The sequence below is a fragment of the Malania oleifera genome, chromosome 3 (genome assembly GCF_029873635.1).
Source record: "Malania oleifera isolate guangnan ecotype guangnan chromosome 3, ASM2987363v1, whole genome shotgun sequence".
Taxonomy (NCBI): Eukaryota; Viridiplantae; Streptophyta; class Magnoliopsida; order Santalales; family Ximeniaceae; genus Malania; species Malania oleifera.
Window position 1 is genome coordinate 118,084,336 of NC_080419.1, and position 14,765 is coordinate 118,099,100.

The 14,765-nt window shown below is 34.6% G+C and overlaps 1 protein-coding gene and 1 non-coding gene across 3 annotated transcripts; both read right to left on the minus strand.

Annotated features, from left to right (window-relative positions):
• Positions 1–443: 443 nt before the first annotated feature.
• On the minus strand, positions 444–12,770 carry LOC131150834 (peroxisome biogenesis factor 10). 2 transcript variants are annotated; one of them, XM_058101829.1, is made up of 11 exons: positions 12,427–12,770; positions 12,201–12,232; positions 11,058–11,147; positions 5,004–5,098; positions 4,662–4,872; positions 4,252–4,321; positions 4,074–4,152; positions 1,889–2,022; positions 1,336–1,430; positions 1,039–1,130; positions 444–856 (listed from the first exon to the last, which is right to left on the minus strand). In XM_058101829.1, the coding sequence occupies exons 1-11, from the start codon at positions 12,632–12,634 to the stop codon at positions 754–756; spliced, it is 1,209 nt and encodes a 402-aa protein (XP_057957812.1). In that variant the 5' UTR covers positions 12,635–12,770; the 3' UTR covers positions 444–753. The 2 variants fall into 2 exon arrangements, with proteins under 2 accessions (XP_057957812.1, XP_057957811.1); XM_058101828.1 differs by having other exon boundaries at positions 628–1,130.
• Positions 12,771–12,823: 53 nt separating this feature from the next.
• On the minus strand, positions 12,824–12,895 carry TRNAD-GUC (transfer RNA aspartic acid (anticodon GUC)). The gene has a single exon. It is a non-coding gene; the product is annotated as a tRNA-Asp (tRNA).
• Positions 12,896–14,765: the final 1,870 nt, after the last annotated feature.

Below are 14,765 nucleotides of genomic sequence, written 5' to 3' on the forward strand. Positions count from 1 at the left end.
TCACGAACCAATAACCATTCCACGGCGAATTCATGCAATTTAAAATCTTCTCAATCATAAAGGAAACCAAAAGCCATCTCAAACTAGGTCTGCTCATTCCGTTCCCCTTGAATTCCTTGCTGACTTGAATGTCAAATGATTTTCTTGAACTTGGCCTCTAATCACCTCTATTTGTTTGTTTTGCAGTCACTCTATCCCTGAATTGCTTCAGCCTCACCTCCAATACCAAATTTTGTGCTTAACAGGAACCAAAAATGCGGTAATGAATAAAAGCTTCTGAATAAATCACCAATTCTGTGCATGCAAAGATTGTGCAAAGGGTGGTGTTTCATGCATATCATGAACAACCTTTAAAGGAGGCTTAAACCACTTTCTGAGTGTTGAAGATAATTAACAATCCGCATGCAGATACAGGATGATTTGAATATATGACAACTTTCTAGTAAGCACAAAACGACGTTTATTTACGTTAAAAAATGAAGAACATGAAACAAAACTGGATGAACCCAAGAACCCAGGTTACACACTTGTGTTGCCAGAAGGGCTAATACCACATACTTTGTAAAAAAGAATATCTCATTTTTTATTTTTTTTTATTACTAGTCTATGCTTCATTAGATATGCAACTTTTAGCAACCATTTTTTCTATTTTGGGGTACAGTGATTACAGTCGCCAGACTCACCACTAAACTCCTTATACCAAGATCTCCACATGCTTGAAACAAAGTTAACTAGTTGCACCATAAACAAGTATTAGAAGTCTGAATGATATAAACAAACTAAGCTTGAATGAGTTAAAGGAGTTCGACACAGAGGGCACTCAGGCTTTTCATTGCACCATTCCGTAATGCAGCTCCTACAAATAACCCAAGAAAAATGTCAAACCACAGGGAGACGAGGGGAAAATATATATATCAAACAAGTGATAAAAGAAAAGGGGGTGCAGAGCGCGAAGAATTGGAAGTTGAGAGGAGGGATCTTAGCCAATGATGCATCTGCAGGAGAAAGGAACATCTTTGGGGTAGGAAGCAGAAGTACCAGCAGAATACATGACCACAAGGTGTGGCTGTTGGATGTTGGCGGTTACTTAAGCATAGTGTGCATTTGCCAAGTCCACCTGCAGCTTGAGACTGGAATGAACACAAACATTTGCAAAATTGTGTTAGTTGACCTTGAGCTATCTGGAATAGACCCATATGAAAGAGATCTATAAATTTCAAGAGGTTGGCTGGTGAATCAAGTCTTTCAAGTGGCAGATGCGTGCTTTGCATGATGCATTCGGTTTTATTTATGATACTACCATTCAAAATACCTACATGTCACTGCAATACCTACCTCTGAAGTTGATGAGGAATCTGAAACCCAATTTCCCCTGTCAGAGTCCAAAGGTATCAAACTGCCTTCTTCGTTTAAAACAGGCAAACCTCGCCCTATATGGCATCAAAACATGACGAAAAGAGAGAAAATTAATCAAACTGGCTTTGTAAAACCAATTATATAAAAGAAGCCTATGAAAAGCCATCTTTCAATTACAGCTAAAAAGAGGCATAATGAGTCTTCTTTAAGCCCTTCCAGCAGTCAAAATTTTAGTTTTCTTGCTAGATATTTCAGTTGCTCCACCACACACTGATCTAAATTCCAGAGATTTTTGATGTTTCAACCCCAATCTGTTCTACGTTAATGTAGTAATCAGCACAGACACACTGTTCAATCTTTCCAAAAAAATGGTGGACAGTGGATGTATGAAAATCATGCTGAACTAATGATGCAATGAGCCAGAAAATTAAGAAGCAAAAAGAACTCCAACACTGTGTGTGTAATTAAAAAAAAAGCGAAACAAAAGTCAACACATTAATATGCTCAAGTAAAATGATATAAAGTAGATAACCTGCTGACGTTTGGTAGGTTCCCAAGGATGTCTGATGAACTGAACTTGCAATAGAAGACAAATTGCTGCGCCGTAATCCTTCAGCGGCAAGGATACATAACTGAATTAAAAGGAATACACCCAGTATTTGGTACCTGTGCCAGTAGCAAACTCAAAGAATTTGAGAATAGAATATTTAAACATCATATACAAATATATTTTTATTAATCTTCTTAAAAGATACATAGCTTCCGTAGTAGATCTCCCAAGCATAAAACCAAATTGAATTTCTAAGAATAGTATGGTGGAGGAGTGACATAACATTAAAAGATAAATGAAAGAATGAACATATTCACAGTAAGTCAGTCGTAACTCTTATAAAAGATAAGATAATGAAGGGGCAGCTCAGGGGGTTTGGGCTTCTACAATGTAGGCCAAATAGTTCACCAATGAGTAGGAATAAGCTAGTTACTGTTAGGGGCAGTCGAAGGGGTGGGGATAGACCTATAATATCTTAGAATAAGAAGGTGAATAAGGATTTAACAGCCCTGAATTGTTGAAGGAAATTGCCCACAATTGTGCATAGTAGTCAAAGGCGCAAGGCACACTACTAAGGTGCAAAGGATACTTGGACCCTAGCCGTGAGGCATGAGGCGAAGGCACACACCTCATGGAGACGAGGCGCACATTTACTAAAATTCTGTAAAATACCCTACATAATGGATTTTTGATTGTAAACACATTAGGACTAATATTTGAATTTTAAAATATCAAAATATTCAATACTAGGAAACAAAAAAGAATAACATAAATTTTCAGTAATATGTGATGTTCATGCCATAAGTTCTACAAACTAGAAGCAGCAATAAGCAGCAGGGAAATTTAAAAAAAAAAAAACAGCAAAAGCAGCGGCAGTGCACTACTGACAGAAATGCTGGAAATTCCAGCTTGCAGAAGAAGAAATGCTGAGAAAAAGAAAAGCTTCCCGCCGCAGGGCGGGGGGGGGGGGGGAGGGGGGGGAAGAGCTTATTTTCCAAATAAAGCTTGAAAAAAAGGGGAAAAAAAAAAAAGAAAACATTAATGATATGGCACAGAGCAACAGAGCAGTTCAGGAGAAGAAGAAAAAGAAGAAAGCTGACTAGCAATAGAGCAGAAATTTCCGGAAAAGAAACAGAAATGAAAGGGGGAAAAGGGGACAGCAGAAGGGAAAAATAAATAAAAAAGGGGGCATGCAGCTTCGACTGAGAGCAGCACAGCAGGCCAGAAGAAGAAGAAAAGAAAACAGATAGTTGAGATTACAAGAGAAGGAAAAAACAAAGTATAATCTGAACATTTGTGATGTGTGCCTCACTGCGACTTGTGGCTCTTAAAGGTTGCCTCGCCTCAACCCTGTGAGGCGCAAGCCTCATCGCCTCAGTGCACCTCATGCATAAGCACACCTTTAACTACTGTGCAATTGCGCGAGTGGTGGAAAAGAATTCATGTAGTCGACCCCACATAGTGGGGCTTAGGTTTGGTTTATTGTCATTGTTGTTGTATCTTAATTCTCAATCCCCTCCCACCAAAAAATAATAATAATAGTAATAATAATAATAACTAAATACTAGACAAGGACAGAAAAAACTGCTTACCATATTAAGCTTCAAATAAGAAAAATTATAATGCACCCAAACATAACTCATGTACAACTAGGTGGAGAAGCTGAGGAAATCCGATGCCAAGTGCCAAACATAACAAAATGTTATGAAAACATGCATATCTATAATAAAATAATTGCAATCAAAATTTGACTCTGAATGACATTTTTTCCTGGTTCTCCTAAAGTTAACTCATTGCCAAAATGCAACTCCCATATCATGGAATTCCACGGTTATGTGGTCAATCCTTTTCTATGTAAGCAGAATTTTAAATGCCATTAAGCAATAAGTTCACACACAAATTCTACAAGAAATGCTGCACACAGCAATCTCCCATCACCAAATTGAAATCAGAACATGACAAGAATTCCATGTCTACAGTTGAGGAATGATCAAGACACCATTTAAAGAAATCAGCAACCTCCAGTTGACGAATGACAAAGACACCATTGAAAGAAAATGACAAACATGAAACCAAGGAGTCATTATTCAGGCATTTTCTGTGGAATGGAATTTCCTCAAATCAGATGTTAATAATAATTCAAAAAGTTACAGAGAAAGCCCCATACCGAGGCCTTTGATTCAATGGTTTCCCAATGAACACATAACGAATACCAGCTGCACGTTTTGATATATGATAATATAGGCCTGCGGCAAAGTATATGCACACAATAATTACTGCTTCACCTCAAATATTCAACAAAACTTCTACTAAGAATATGTGACCTTACAAAATGAAGCAATCACCTTCAAAATAAAATAACATCAAGTTAGTGCGAAGACCCAATAGCAAAAACTCACGAACTAAGGGCAGCACCTGAGAATAACAGAAGCATAAAAAATTGTTAAGAAGAAAACAGAAGGGGACTGGGACTGAAGTTTTAATTTCCTGAGACTAAAGTGCAGAAGGAAAATAAAAGAAGTAAGAAGACAACTAAAAGCTCAGGCCAATCTACAACGCCCTCGATAGAAATGGTAGCTAGATGAAAAAACAAATCCAGAGAAACATTTCAGATTAGATTTTTTTTTCTTTCTAAAAAAAAAAAAAGTGAAGTGGCAAATCAAGTACATTTAAAATAAAAATGGTTCTATTAAAAATAAATATATAAATGATACAAATGATCCCACTTTTCAGAGCATCAGGAATAAATGCATACTGTCGGCCATCTCTGGACTGCATACAACCATAATCCACTAAGTTTCTCTTTCAATCTGGACATAACTGAATCAGACGTCCCTGATCTAGAGGATGACTGTACATCTGTAACCAAAGAAGATTGAATTCGACTGCTCCTTGGAGCACCATCACCATACGGCTCATCAGACTGTGAATCTGCAAGGACAATGCCACGTGCAGCAATTCTAGAGCTGAAAATCAGATGGTTAAAAGAATTCAAGTAAGAAACAACAACTTCATCATAAAATTACAAGAAAACATAACAGATCTGAAGCATTAAAGTATTTAAAACAAAGACAAGAAGAGAAAAGCAGAATTGAACCTGATCCTTTCTGCGATATAAGGAACTGCAGTCTGGTACACAATGAAAAGAGCACGCCTTGCAGGAGTTGGAGAAAGTCCATATGGCCCTGCAACCTGAAAATGAACTATCGAATTCAGAATACAGATGTAGCAGTAAAATATTTTGTCCTCGGTATTAAGTAACACAACAAGAGAAAAGTAAAATTTGCACCAGAAAAAGCAATTTTTCAAGCATTCAACAAAGTTGATTACATTTAAGGCCCTTAGCTGGGAGGTCAGGTGGTGTTACATTTTTCTTGTCCCTTAGCAGTAAACTCTTTCTCTCCTCTTCTTCTCTTTGTCATCCAACTTGTCTAATTTGAAATCTTTAAGTTACATCCACACCCCCTACTTCCTGAATTTTATTTTCTTGGAAGTGAAGAAATCAAATCCTCATTTTTTTTTTTGCACTTAACATATTTTCGTCTATTTAGAAATGCTAAAGTTAGAATTCTTCCAAAGGATTAAATCAATAGAATTTCAACCGAAAATACGCAAATTCGCACATTTTAGCTCAAAATTGTATTGAAGAAGAACATCCAACTTTGATCAAGGTTATGTGGGAGGGGTGTGAGTCCAATGAGAAGTTATGTCAGCACCATATACTACTCAACTTCACCGCGAATCTTGAATTGAATCTTGAATTTAGATTGAAGAATTCTTGCAACCCCTCGTTACTTCAATATTCCTCGATTGATTTTCATTAGCAGCATCAAATTTCCGGTGCCAAAGAGTACTTACTGTAGTATTTTCAGTCTTTTATCATTATTTTTAGTTTCAACCACCAAGTGAAATCTTCTCCTCTCTTGTTATTTCTTTTCTTATTATTATTTTTTTTTTTTTCCCAATAACTGGTTAGTAGACAGATTTTGTGTTTATGATTTGTAGGCTTAATATTTGCATTTTTGAGTTTTTGTGTTCTCCATTTTCAAATCTTGGAGTATACAAAATTATTCAAAAAGTACTACTTCATGTTTATTATTATTATTATTATTATTATTATTTTAGTCCAGCTTAGCTTCACAGCCAAAATTGTATGCTTTAGATTTTTAAACAATATTTCTGTGGTTTCTACTAGTTGTAGGGTGCAATTCAGAAAATTGTCTATGCAAAAAAAGTTTGAAAAAAGAAAAACACTCAAGCATGTACTTCACCTATGTAACACAAATTACCTTTGCTCACACAGCCAGTCTAAAGTCCGGATAAAGGAACGGGATTGTGTTAAGTAGCTAATAACTAGCATAAAATTTTGTCAAATCTTATTATCATGAATTCTAATCAAAGTCACTTGGGTCAAGGCAGTAGAACAAGTCAATATAGAAGAGAGAGGGCTAATAAATTAGCACAAGAAATTAAGATTAGCTTAGCAACTTGGAATATAAGGGCTGTTACGGGGAAAAGTACGGAAATAGTGAAAATAATGTTTTAAAAGGAAAATTAACTTAATTTTCCTTCAAGAGACGAAATGGGTAGGAGAGAAAGCTAGAGAAATTGAAAAATCAGGATTTAAACTTTGGTACACTGGTAGAGAGAAACATAAAAACAGGGTGAGAATTATTGTAGACAAAGGCCTAAACGATAATTTAATAGATGTCAAAAAAAAATAAGGGATAGGATCATTAAAATCAGGATAGCTTTACTCTTGGAGATAATGAACATCATTAGTGCCTATGCTCCCAAAATGGGCTTAACAAAAAATCTTAAAAGATAATTTTGGGAAGATATGGACAGTATTTTATAAGGGATACCAATGTCTAAAAAGACATTCATAGAAACTATTTTCATAAGAAACAATTTGAATGGACACTTTGAAAAGGATAATACAAACTATGAACGGATAAATGGAATCCATGATATGGAGATAAAAATGAGGCTAGCGATACAATCCTAGATTTTTTTCATGGCTTACAATTTGGTTATATTGAATACTTGCTTTATAAAAAGAAAGAACACTTAATAACTTTCAAAAGTGGGATCGTCTAGGAATGAGGATCATTTATTTTGTAAGAAGCGTAAAGTTATCCCAAGTAAAAGTTTGGCTACACAACTTAGATTCCTAGTATAGATATTAAAAATTGAAGAGAAAGTAACATCAATCAACACAAGAGGATTAGATGGGGGAGCTTGAAGGGAGATAATATAGTAAAATTCAAAGATTAAATGATCCAAGAGTGTGATTAGAAAGTAGGGGGTAAGGTAGATGCAAATACTGTTTGAAATAAAATGGCTAATTAAATCGTAAGGATAGTAAAAGAGGTTTTAGATGAGTCTAAAGGAAGACACTCGGGTAGTAAAGAAAGTTGGTGATGGGATCAAGCAGTCCAAAAAGCCATTAAGACAAAAAGAAATTGGCATACAATATGGCAAAATTGTAGAAATATATAAAATCTTGAAAAATATAAAGAGGTGAGAAAAAAATGCAAAAAAGACTATTAGTAAAGCTAAACATAGAGCTCATGATACTTTATATATTAGACTAGATACAAAAGGAAGAGATAAAAACATTTATAAGCTTACTAGAGTAAAGAAAGAAAATAAAAAGATTTAGGTGATGTAAAATGTATAAAGGGCGATAATGTCTAAGTTAGAAAAGAAGACATAAAAGAGAGGTGGCAAAGATTGAACCAAAATGAAAAACTAAACTTGGAAGTGACAAATAAAGAGAAGACTGAAAATAAGAGATTAATTCGCAAAATTAGAGTCCTTAATGTTAAGATGGCGTCAAAAAAAATGAAAAGTGGGAAATCTATAGGACCAAATAAAAACCAAGCAAATGTCAAAAGAATGGAGGAAAAATATGTTAGTACCTTTATATAAAAAGAAATGCGATATTCAAAACTGTAGTAACTATCGTGGAATTAAGATTATGAGTCATATGATGAAATTACAGGAAACTTGTAATTGAACATAGAATAAGTCTAGAAACGAAGATTCAGAAAATCCATTTGATTTTATGCCTAAGAGAACAACAACAGAAGTTACTTATCTTTTAAAAAGTTCAATGAAAAATTTAAGGGAAAAGAAAAGGGACTTGTATATGATTTTTATTGACCTAAAGAAAGCATCTGATATAGTACCTAGGAAAAAGTTATTTAATGGATCTTAGAAAAGAAGAGGGTATGCAACAGATATACTAAGGTCATTAAGGATATGTATGATAGAGTAGTAACTAGCATTAGGACTGTAGGAGGGGAATTTAGAGAATTTTTCAATCACAATAGGTGTACATCAAGATTCTTCTTTGAGTCCTTATCTTTTTACTTTAGTGATTGATGAACTTACTAGGAATATCCAAAATGAGATCCCTTGATGTTGTTTGCAGATGATATCATGTTGATAGATGCTAGTACGAGGGGAGTGGAATCTAAGCTAGAACTTTGGAGAGTCACATTACAATCTAAAGGGATTAGGATAAGTAGGAATAAGACTGAATATATGAAATGTAATTTAATTAATGGAAATAATAGTAGTGGAGAAAAGTTTAAACTTGATAATCAAAAAATTAATAGGATTAATAGATTTCTATATCTTGGATCTATTATGCAAGTGGAAGGAAAAATCGAAGAAGATGTAGTACATAGAATTAAAATAAGTTGGGTAAAAATGGAGGAGTGCATTAGGTGCGTTGTGTGATTGTAGAATACCCTTAAAATTAAAAGGAAAGTTGTATAAGATGGCTATAAGGCCAGCTACGCTTTATGGCTCAAAATGTTAGGCAATTAAGGAATAACATGTACAAAAAGTAAAAGTTGCCAAAATACGAATGTTAAGGTGAATGAGTGGTATAACATTAAAAGATAAAGTAAGAAATGAGCATATACGAAATAATTTAAGCAATACCACCAATTGAAGACAAGATAAGGGAGGGGCGACTTAAATGGTTTGGGCACTTGAAACGTAGGCCTAGTATATCACTTGTGAGAAGGAGTGAAGTCAGTGAACTAGTTATTGTTTCTGGCATTAAAGGGAGTATGAGTTGGCCAAAAATAATTTGGAATGAGGTAGTGAGGAAAGAATTAATAATGTTAAGGTGACTGAGGCCAAAAAGTTTTAACCCTCACACAAGCACATACACTCAAGACACTTTGATTTAAGAACTCAATTAACTAAACATAAACACAATAAATCAAGCTTCATTTCACATGTTGTTGAATTTTTAAACGATGTATGAGTTGTTCAAAAATAAGTCTCAAGAGTTCTTTCACAAAGGAATTAAGTTATATGCAACAAATAAGTTATTCAAAATTTCAAGAAGTTAAATTCTATTGTTAACAAGCAATATTCCCACAATTGATTTTAAACTAGCAAGTATCAATATTACAATCTATGGATTCAAAGGGCTTATTAAATATGGAATTTCAGATTTCCAACAAAGGCTTCAATATAAGCAAGGGTTTACAATGTATAGCTAGGATTCAAACACAATTACTAAAATTACCAAGAGAATTGTTTGGATGACTTGACGTTGCTCAACACAAGTCTTAGACCCTGCCAAAAAATTCCTTGGAACAAGCTTTAAAACACCAAGACAAACGCAGCAATATAATGGAGGGGAAGTAGAACTGCTGTAAGTATGTAATGATCCAAATGAATGCTGAATTTACCAATCAAAATGATGGTTGACCTGACGATATTCTACGCAAGATAGAACTCTCCTGAAGTCCTTCGTGCAAACTTTGAAATGTAATATGTATGCTGCAATGGAATGGTGGATTGTTGGCCTGGGTGTAACTTGGTGGTGACCGTGTGGGTGATGGAGGGAAGTCGTGAAAGTGGGATAGGGATGGAGTCATTGGATAGAATAGTGGTCTCTCACCGCCTGATTTTCGAGGAGAACGACGTAGCCTCTCATTACACAATCACAAGGATTGGACAAGACTTAACAAGCTTTAACAAAGGAATTTCCTTTCAATATCAATACTTTTCTCTCTACACATAGCTCTTACAATGAAGGGGTATATATATAGCTAGCATGGGGGGACAAAGCATTAATAAGCTTAGCTAGCCTGGGGAGACAAAGACATTAAACAACAAACATTTCCCACACAAGCATGGGAGACACAAATAATAAAGACACCAACTTACTAGACACATTAATTACTCTTACATGTTACTAACAAAATAAATGCTCCAACTTTCTAGACATAATAAATCCTAACACAACTTACAAAACACAAAACTTACTAAGACATGCACATGCAAGCAAGCAAGTTGTTTTGCAAGATTACAAATTAAATATAAAACAAAAGTCAAAGGAAGGCTCAATTCCGTGTGGGGCCCAATGGAACCATGTGGGGCCCAATGAAACCGTGTGGAGCCCAATGAAACTATGTGGGTGCCACAAGATTGAGTGGGGTCCACATGGGTCTTGAACTCGGACTTACTTAGGCATCTCTACTTGAGTCTTTCCCACACTGAAAAGTCTTCAAAACAAGTCTTCAAATAATCCATTCAAAATCTACAAACAATTATGAACCGATGTGGATATCAAGAGGTCGTCCATGTGTCATCATGTCAGCAAAGGAAATGTGGACATCAGGAAGTCGTCCACGTGTCACAACATCTAAAAATGACATAGGTGGGGCATGCTGATCCCTATTAGCTTGCTATTATTGTTGAATTGTGAATATGTTTTAGATAATTAAGCCAATTGTTACTGCCAAGGCTTGTGTGTTCATTTCCATTACAATGCTTGACAAGAGTAAAAGTTCTTAAGGTAGTGATTGGGATCATTGATTTCGAGATTTGAATTTGGATTTGTGTGAATTTAGGCAAAATATAATACAAAATCGTATTGAGTTTCATTAAAATTCATACAAATCCAAATCCAAAATTTGAAATTCATGCTCCCAAATGGAGGGTAAGGGTAAGTATGCTATTCCAATTTTATAAATATGGTGTTACAAAAAATAGGAAAAGAGACATATTCTAGACATAATAACTCATACATATGCAGTAAAAGATTATGCCAATGAATTCATAAGTTAAACACTTCTACATCCAAACTCTGATAAAGAAATTAAAGTCCAAAAACCTGAGTGATGTCACAGTATTCTTCCCCAAGAGTTTGCAGCCCCGAACCTGTTGTTAAAATATAATAAAGCATCTGTCCCAAAAGTTGTGTCTGCAAAATAACAATGCTGAGGCACATTACATGAAATCTATGCCATTTGTTGAAGTATTAAGGTTGGGTTGTATATTTTAAGGAAAAATAAAATAAAAGCCAAAAAAGAACATATCATTCCATAAGCACTTATGGAATTGAGCCGAAGCAATTTAATTTATTGGATATACCAATTTCTAAACCACATATGCCAAGTCCATTTTTAGCTAATTTCCAACAAGCATTGCTGCTAACATAATATCAATCAGTTAATGCTTGATTCAATAACAATCATATAGAAATCATATGCGAAACATTATCAAAACAAAATATAGAAAACTCAAAAAGGTTTACAAATATAGCTAAGAGACAATGGATTGGTAGGTGAGACACTGGTTCCTGTTCAGCACATTAACTGACTCAACCATCGGGCATGGTATAGAAATGCAGTGTGAACCACATGCCCATAACTGTGGTAATTTCTAGTGGACTTTGAAATAATTTTTTTTTCTCTTCTGTTGCAGAAATTTTTTTTCTTTTTTAAATCCCATGCACATGCTATAGTTTTTGAATGAAGATCTAAACTGAGTTAAACAGTTGTGTGTAAATGGAGGCTCATTGTTTCTCAGATCACAAATGCAAAGAGTTGAAATTTTTATTTCTTCAATTTATTTCCCAAATCTCAATCATTTCTCAGCAACCAAACAGGCATAGGAGGAAAGGAGGAGTTCATTATTTTTAGTATCCCAGAGTTGTTTCTAAATGACCCAAGCTTTTTGGAAACCAAAGCAACTGACAAAAGCTGCATTGTAACTGGTACAATGCTTTCATCGTTAACAGTTCCAAAATGTCATGAACGTTAATTGCAATAGAGACATGTCATTAAAAAAATTAATTGCATTTTTATTATTAGAGAGATGAAAGATGATTCTCACATTTCTGTGTAGTAATTGGTAAGAGAGAATAGCTACATAAATGTTGCTATGAGCACAGTTGAGCAGCAAAGCTAAACATCAGAATTAACACACGCACAGAGAAATTGGAAGGGAATAAGATAAAGCTTAAAAGACTTACCTCCCTTTGATAGGCTACAGAAAGTCTAGTACCTGAAACAAGAAATAAAATTCCTAAGAAATGTGATCCTTTCTCTTTCATTCTCAAGCCACACAGAGCGCCGGAAAGCGCGAATTATAGAAATAAAAACATAGATACTAAACATAGATAATCAAAGAAATTGGAAGCCCTAAGGTAGGGAAAGCGAGAATAAAGAAAAGGAAGAGAATTAAGAAAGGGACAAAACCGAATAGATGGCGAAAAGCGTCACGGCAAGCTTCGTAGACGTAGGAGGCGTACTGGTCGTCCTTCTCGGCGGCTCTCATGATCTCCGGCTGCGCCGCCCAGGGGAAACGTAGTACGCCACCGGGCTGAGAAGTGGACGGCTCCGCCTCTCCGCCACCACGCCCTTGCTCATCTGAACCAGAGGACTCCCTCCTCCGTCTCAGTCCCATCCTCGCTCTCTCCCTGTGGATGCGTGCTCGGCAGTCACTTGTAGTGCTCAAGGGGATGAGCTCAGACGGTGCCGTAGCGTCATTGGTGGATTCATTAGCTATTATTACAGCTCCGATCAGCTAAACAGAGAACGACGTCGTTTTAAAAATCACAAAAAGTTTTTGAGGTAAGAGTTCGAAAACCAAAATCGCCGTTGCCGGGGATCGAACCCGGGTCACCCGCGTGACAGGCGGGAATACTCACCACTATACTACAACGACTTGTTGATATTTCATGATTTATAAAAATTAAAAATACAAATTTAAAAAAAAAAGAAAAGAGAAAATATATATATATGAAATGACGAAATCTCCGCCTCCCATGCAATCGACCTACAAAACGAAAAAGTTTTAAAATAAAAAATATATATTTTCTCAATAGATAAAATATTACTCTTTGAAAAAGTTAGACTTTATTTTTTTATTTATTTGATTTGCTAAGTATGTAGAGTGTCTAAATTTTCTAATAATGATAGTTTGGCAGAACCGCAAAAAAAAGATAATTTTGAGTGAAAATATTTAATAGGATTCTAAGAGAATATTAGAATCTTAATCTTGATTTCCTTAATTTAAATTTATAATATCACATTCTATCATGAATGTGATTTTAGAGAACATTTCTCGGTGCTATCAATATTTTTTTTAAATCACTTGAAAAATTGTTCCTCAAATATTACGAACGTGTCAAAATCATAGTGACTTATAATTTTTCATCATATTATTTATTTAATTAATAATCTATAACCAAAAAAGTAACTATATTCAAGCAAAACAAGTATAAGAGTAAAAAAAAAAAATCTTTTTAAAATCAAAATAATAGTCACTCACCCATTCATCTTACCTTACCTATGGTAAAATTACCTAATTAACTCCTCACTTCTAATAAGTTACTAAGTTGTGCTAATTAGAGTTAGTTTTGAGAGTATCCCTTTGTATGGAGAAGGTACTAGCGTTCCCATTCTACCCGTCTAAGAAATAGTATATATGTTTTTTGATTATGTCTGAAAATAACTATCGATTGAAAGTGTTGATCAAATAAATGGTGTTTAAAAGTTACCTTTTTTATTATAAGTGATTTATCAATTTTTATTATCATATAAATAATATTATTGTATTTTCAGGACATAATAAATATATAATAATATCATAATATATGATTATTAAATTACGTTGATAATAACATTATTAAATAGAAGCTAACATTTTGAAGTTACAATTTAATTAATATCAGATTGATTAATATATTTTAAAAATTATATTAAATAAATTTATATTTGATAATTATACACTAACTAACAATAATGCCATTGCTAACTTTTTTAGTAATATAATAATTATATAATATTTATACAATTCATCAATTATTTATAATTAGTAAAGTAAACAAATTTGAAAATGCAAAAACATTTCTCATATCTAGAAATGGGAGGGACTTTCCATGGGGAGAGGAAATGCAATGAGAAGGAGTAAGGCTTTGAAGATTTGAAAAGTGGGAAGTGATGGCATTTAGCAATGATTTGAAAGGTATTCTTGAGGCACGCCTTTATGCATTTTGAGGATAAAATGCCCCGAAGTGTAATGTAAAAGGCGAAAATCCTAAAAGTTGTACGCATTTTGGAGTTGGCATATGCTTTGCAGAAAAACCCACATTTCAACCTCAACGGACAAGGCATATGCATTTCGAACCCTATTATTTGTACAAATTACGGAGCAAAAAAAGTTTCCTCGATTTCGATGAATAATCTCTTTCCATTGATTGATGTTCTCCGAAAAGACTCCTCTAACATGATGACTGGATTGTCCCTCTTCAACCAATTGAACCCCATGACTCTCTCTCTCTCTCTCTCTCTCTCTCTCTCTCTCTCTCTACTTCAATCGTTGATCAACCTCAAATCTTCTATAGATATTTGCCTTTGACTTCTCAGGCACTCCCTTTCCCACATCGAAGACCTAATTTCGATTTTCGACACTCTTCGACCTAGCTGCTTTGGATCTTCACGTAGAGTTCTATCTTCTCGACACTTAGCTACTTCACAAAAAATCATCTTTATTCGCAAACTTATATCACTTCAGAGAGAGAGAGAGTCATGAT

Coding starts and splice junctions, on each gene's coding strand:
- LOC131150834 (XM_058101828.1), bottom strand. CDS start 12,634: ATGGGACTGAGACGGAGGAGGGAGTCCTCTGGTTCAGATGAGCAAGGG. Junction 5,099..11,057: donor AATACTGTGACATCACTCAG/GTTTTTGGACTT, acceptor GTTCATTTTCAG/GTTGCAGGGCCATATGGACT. Junction 4,153..4,251: donor GATGTTATTTTATTTTGAAG/GTGATTGCTTCA, acceptor ACTTTGCCGCAG/GCCTATATTATCATATATCA.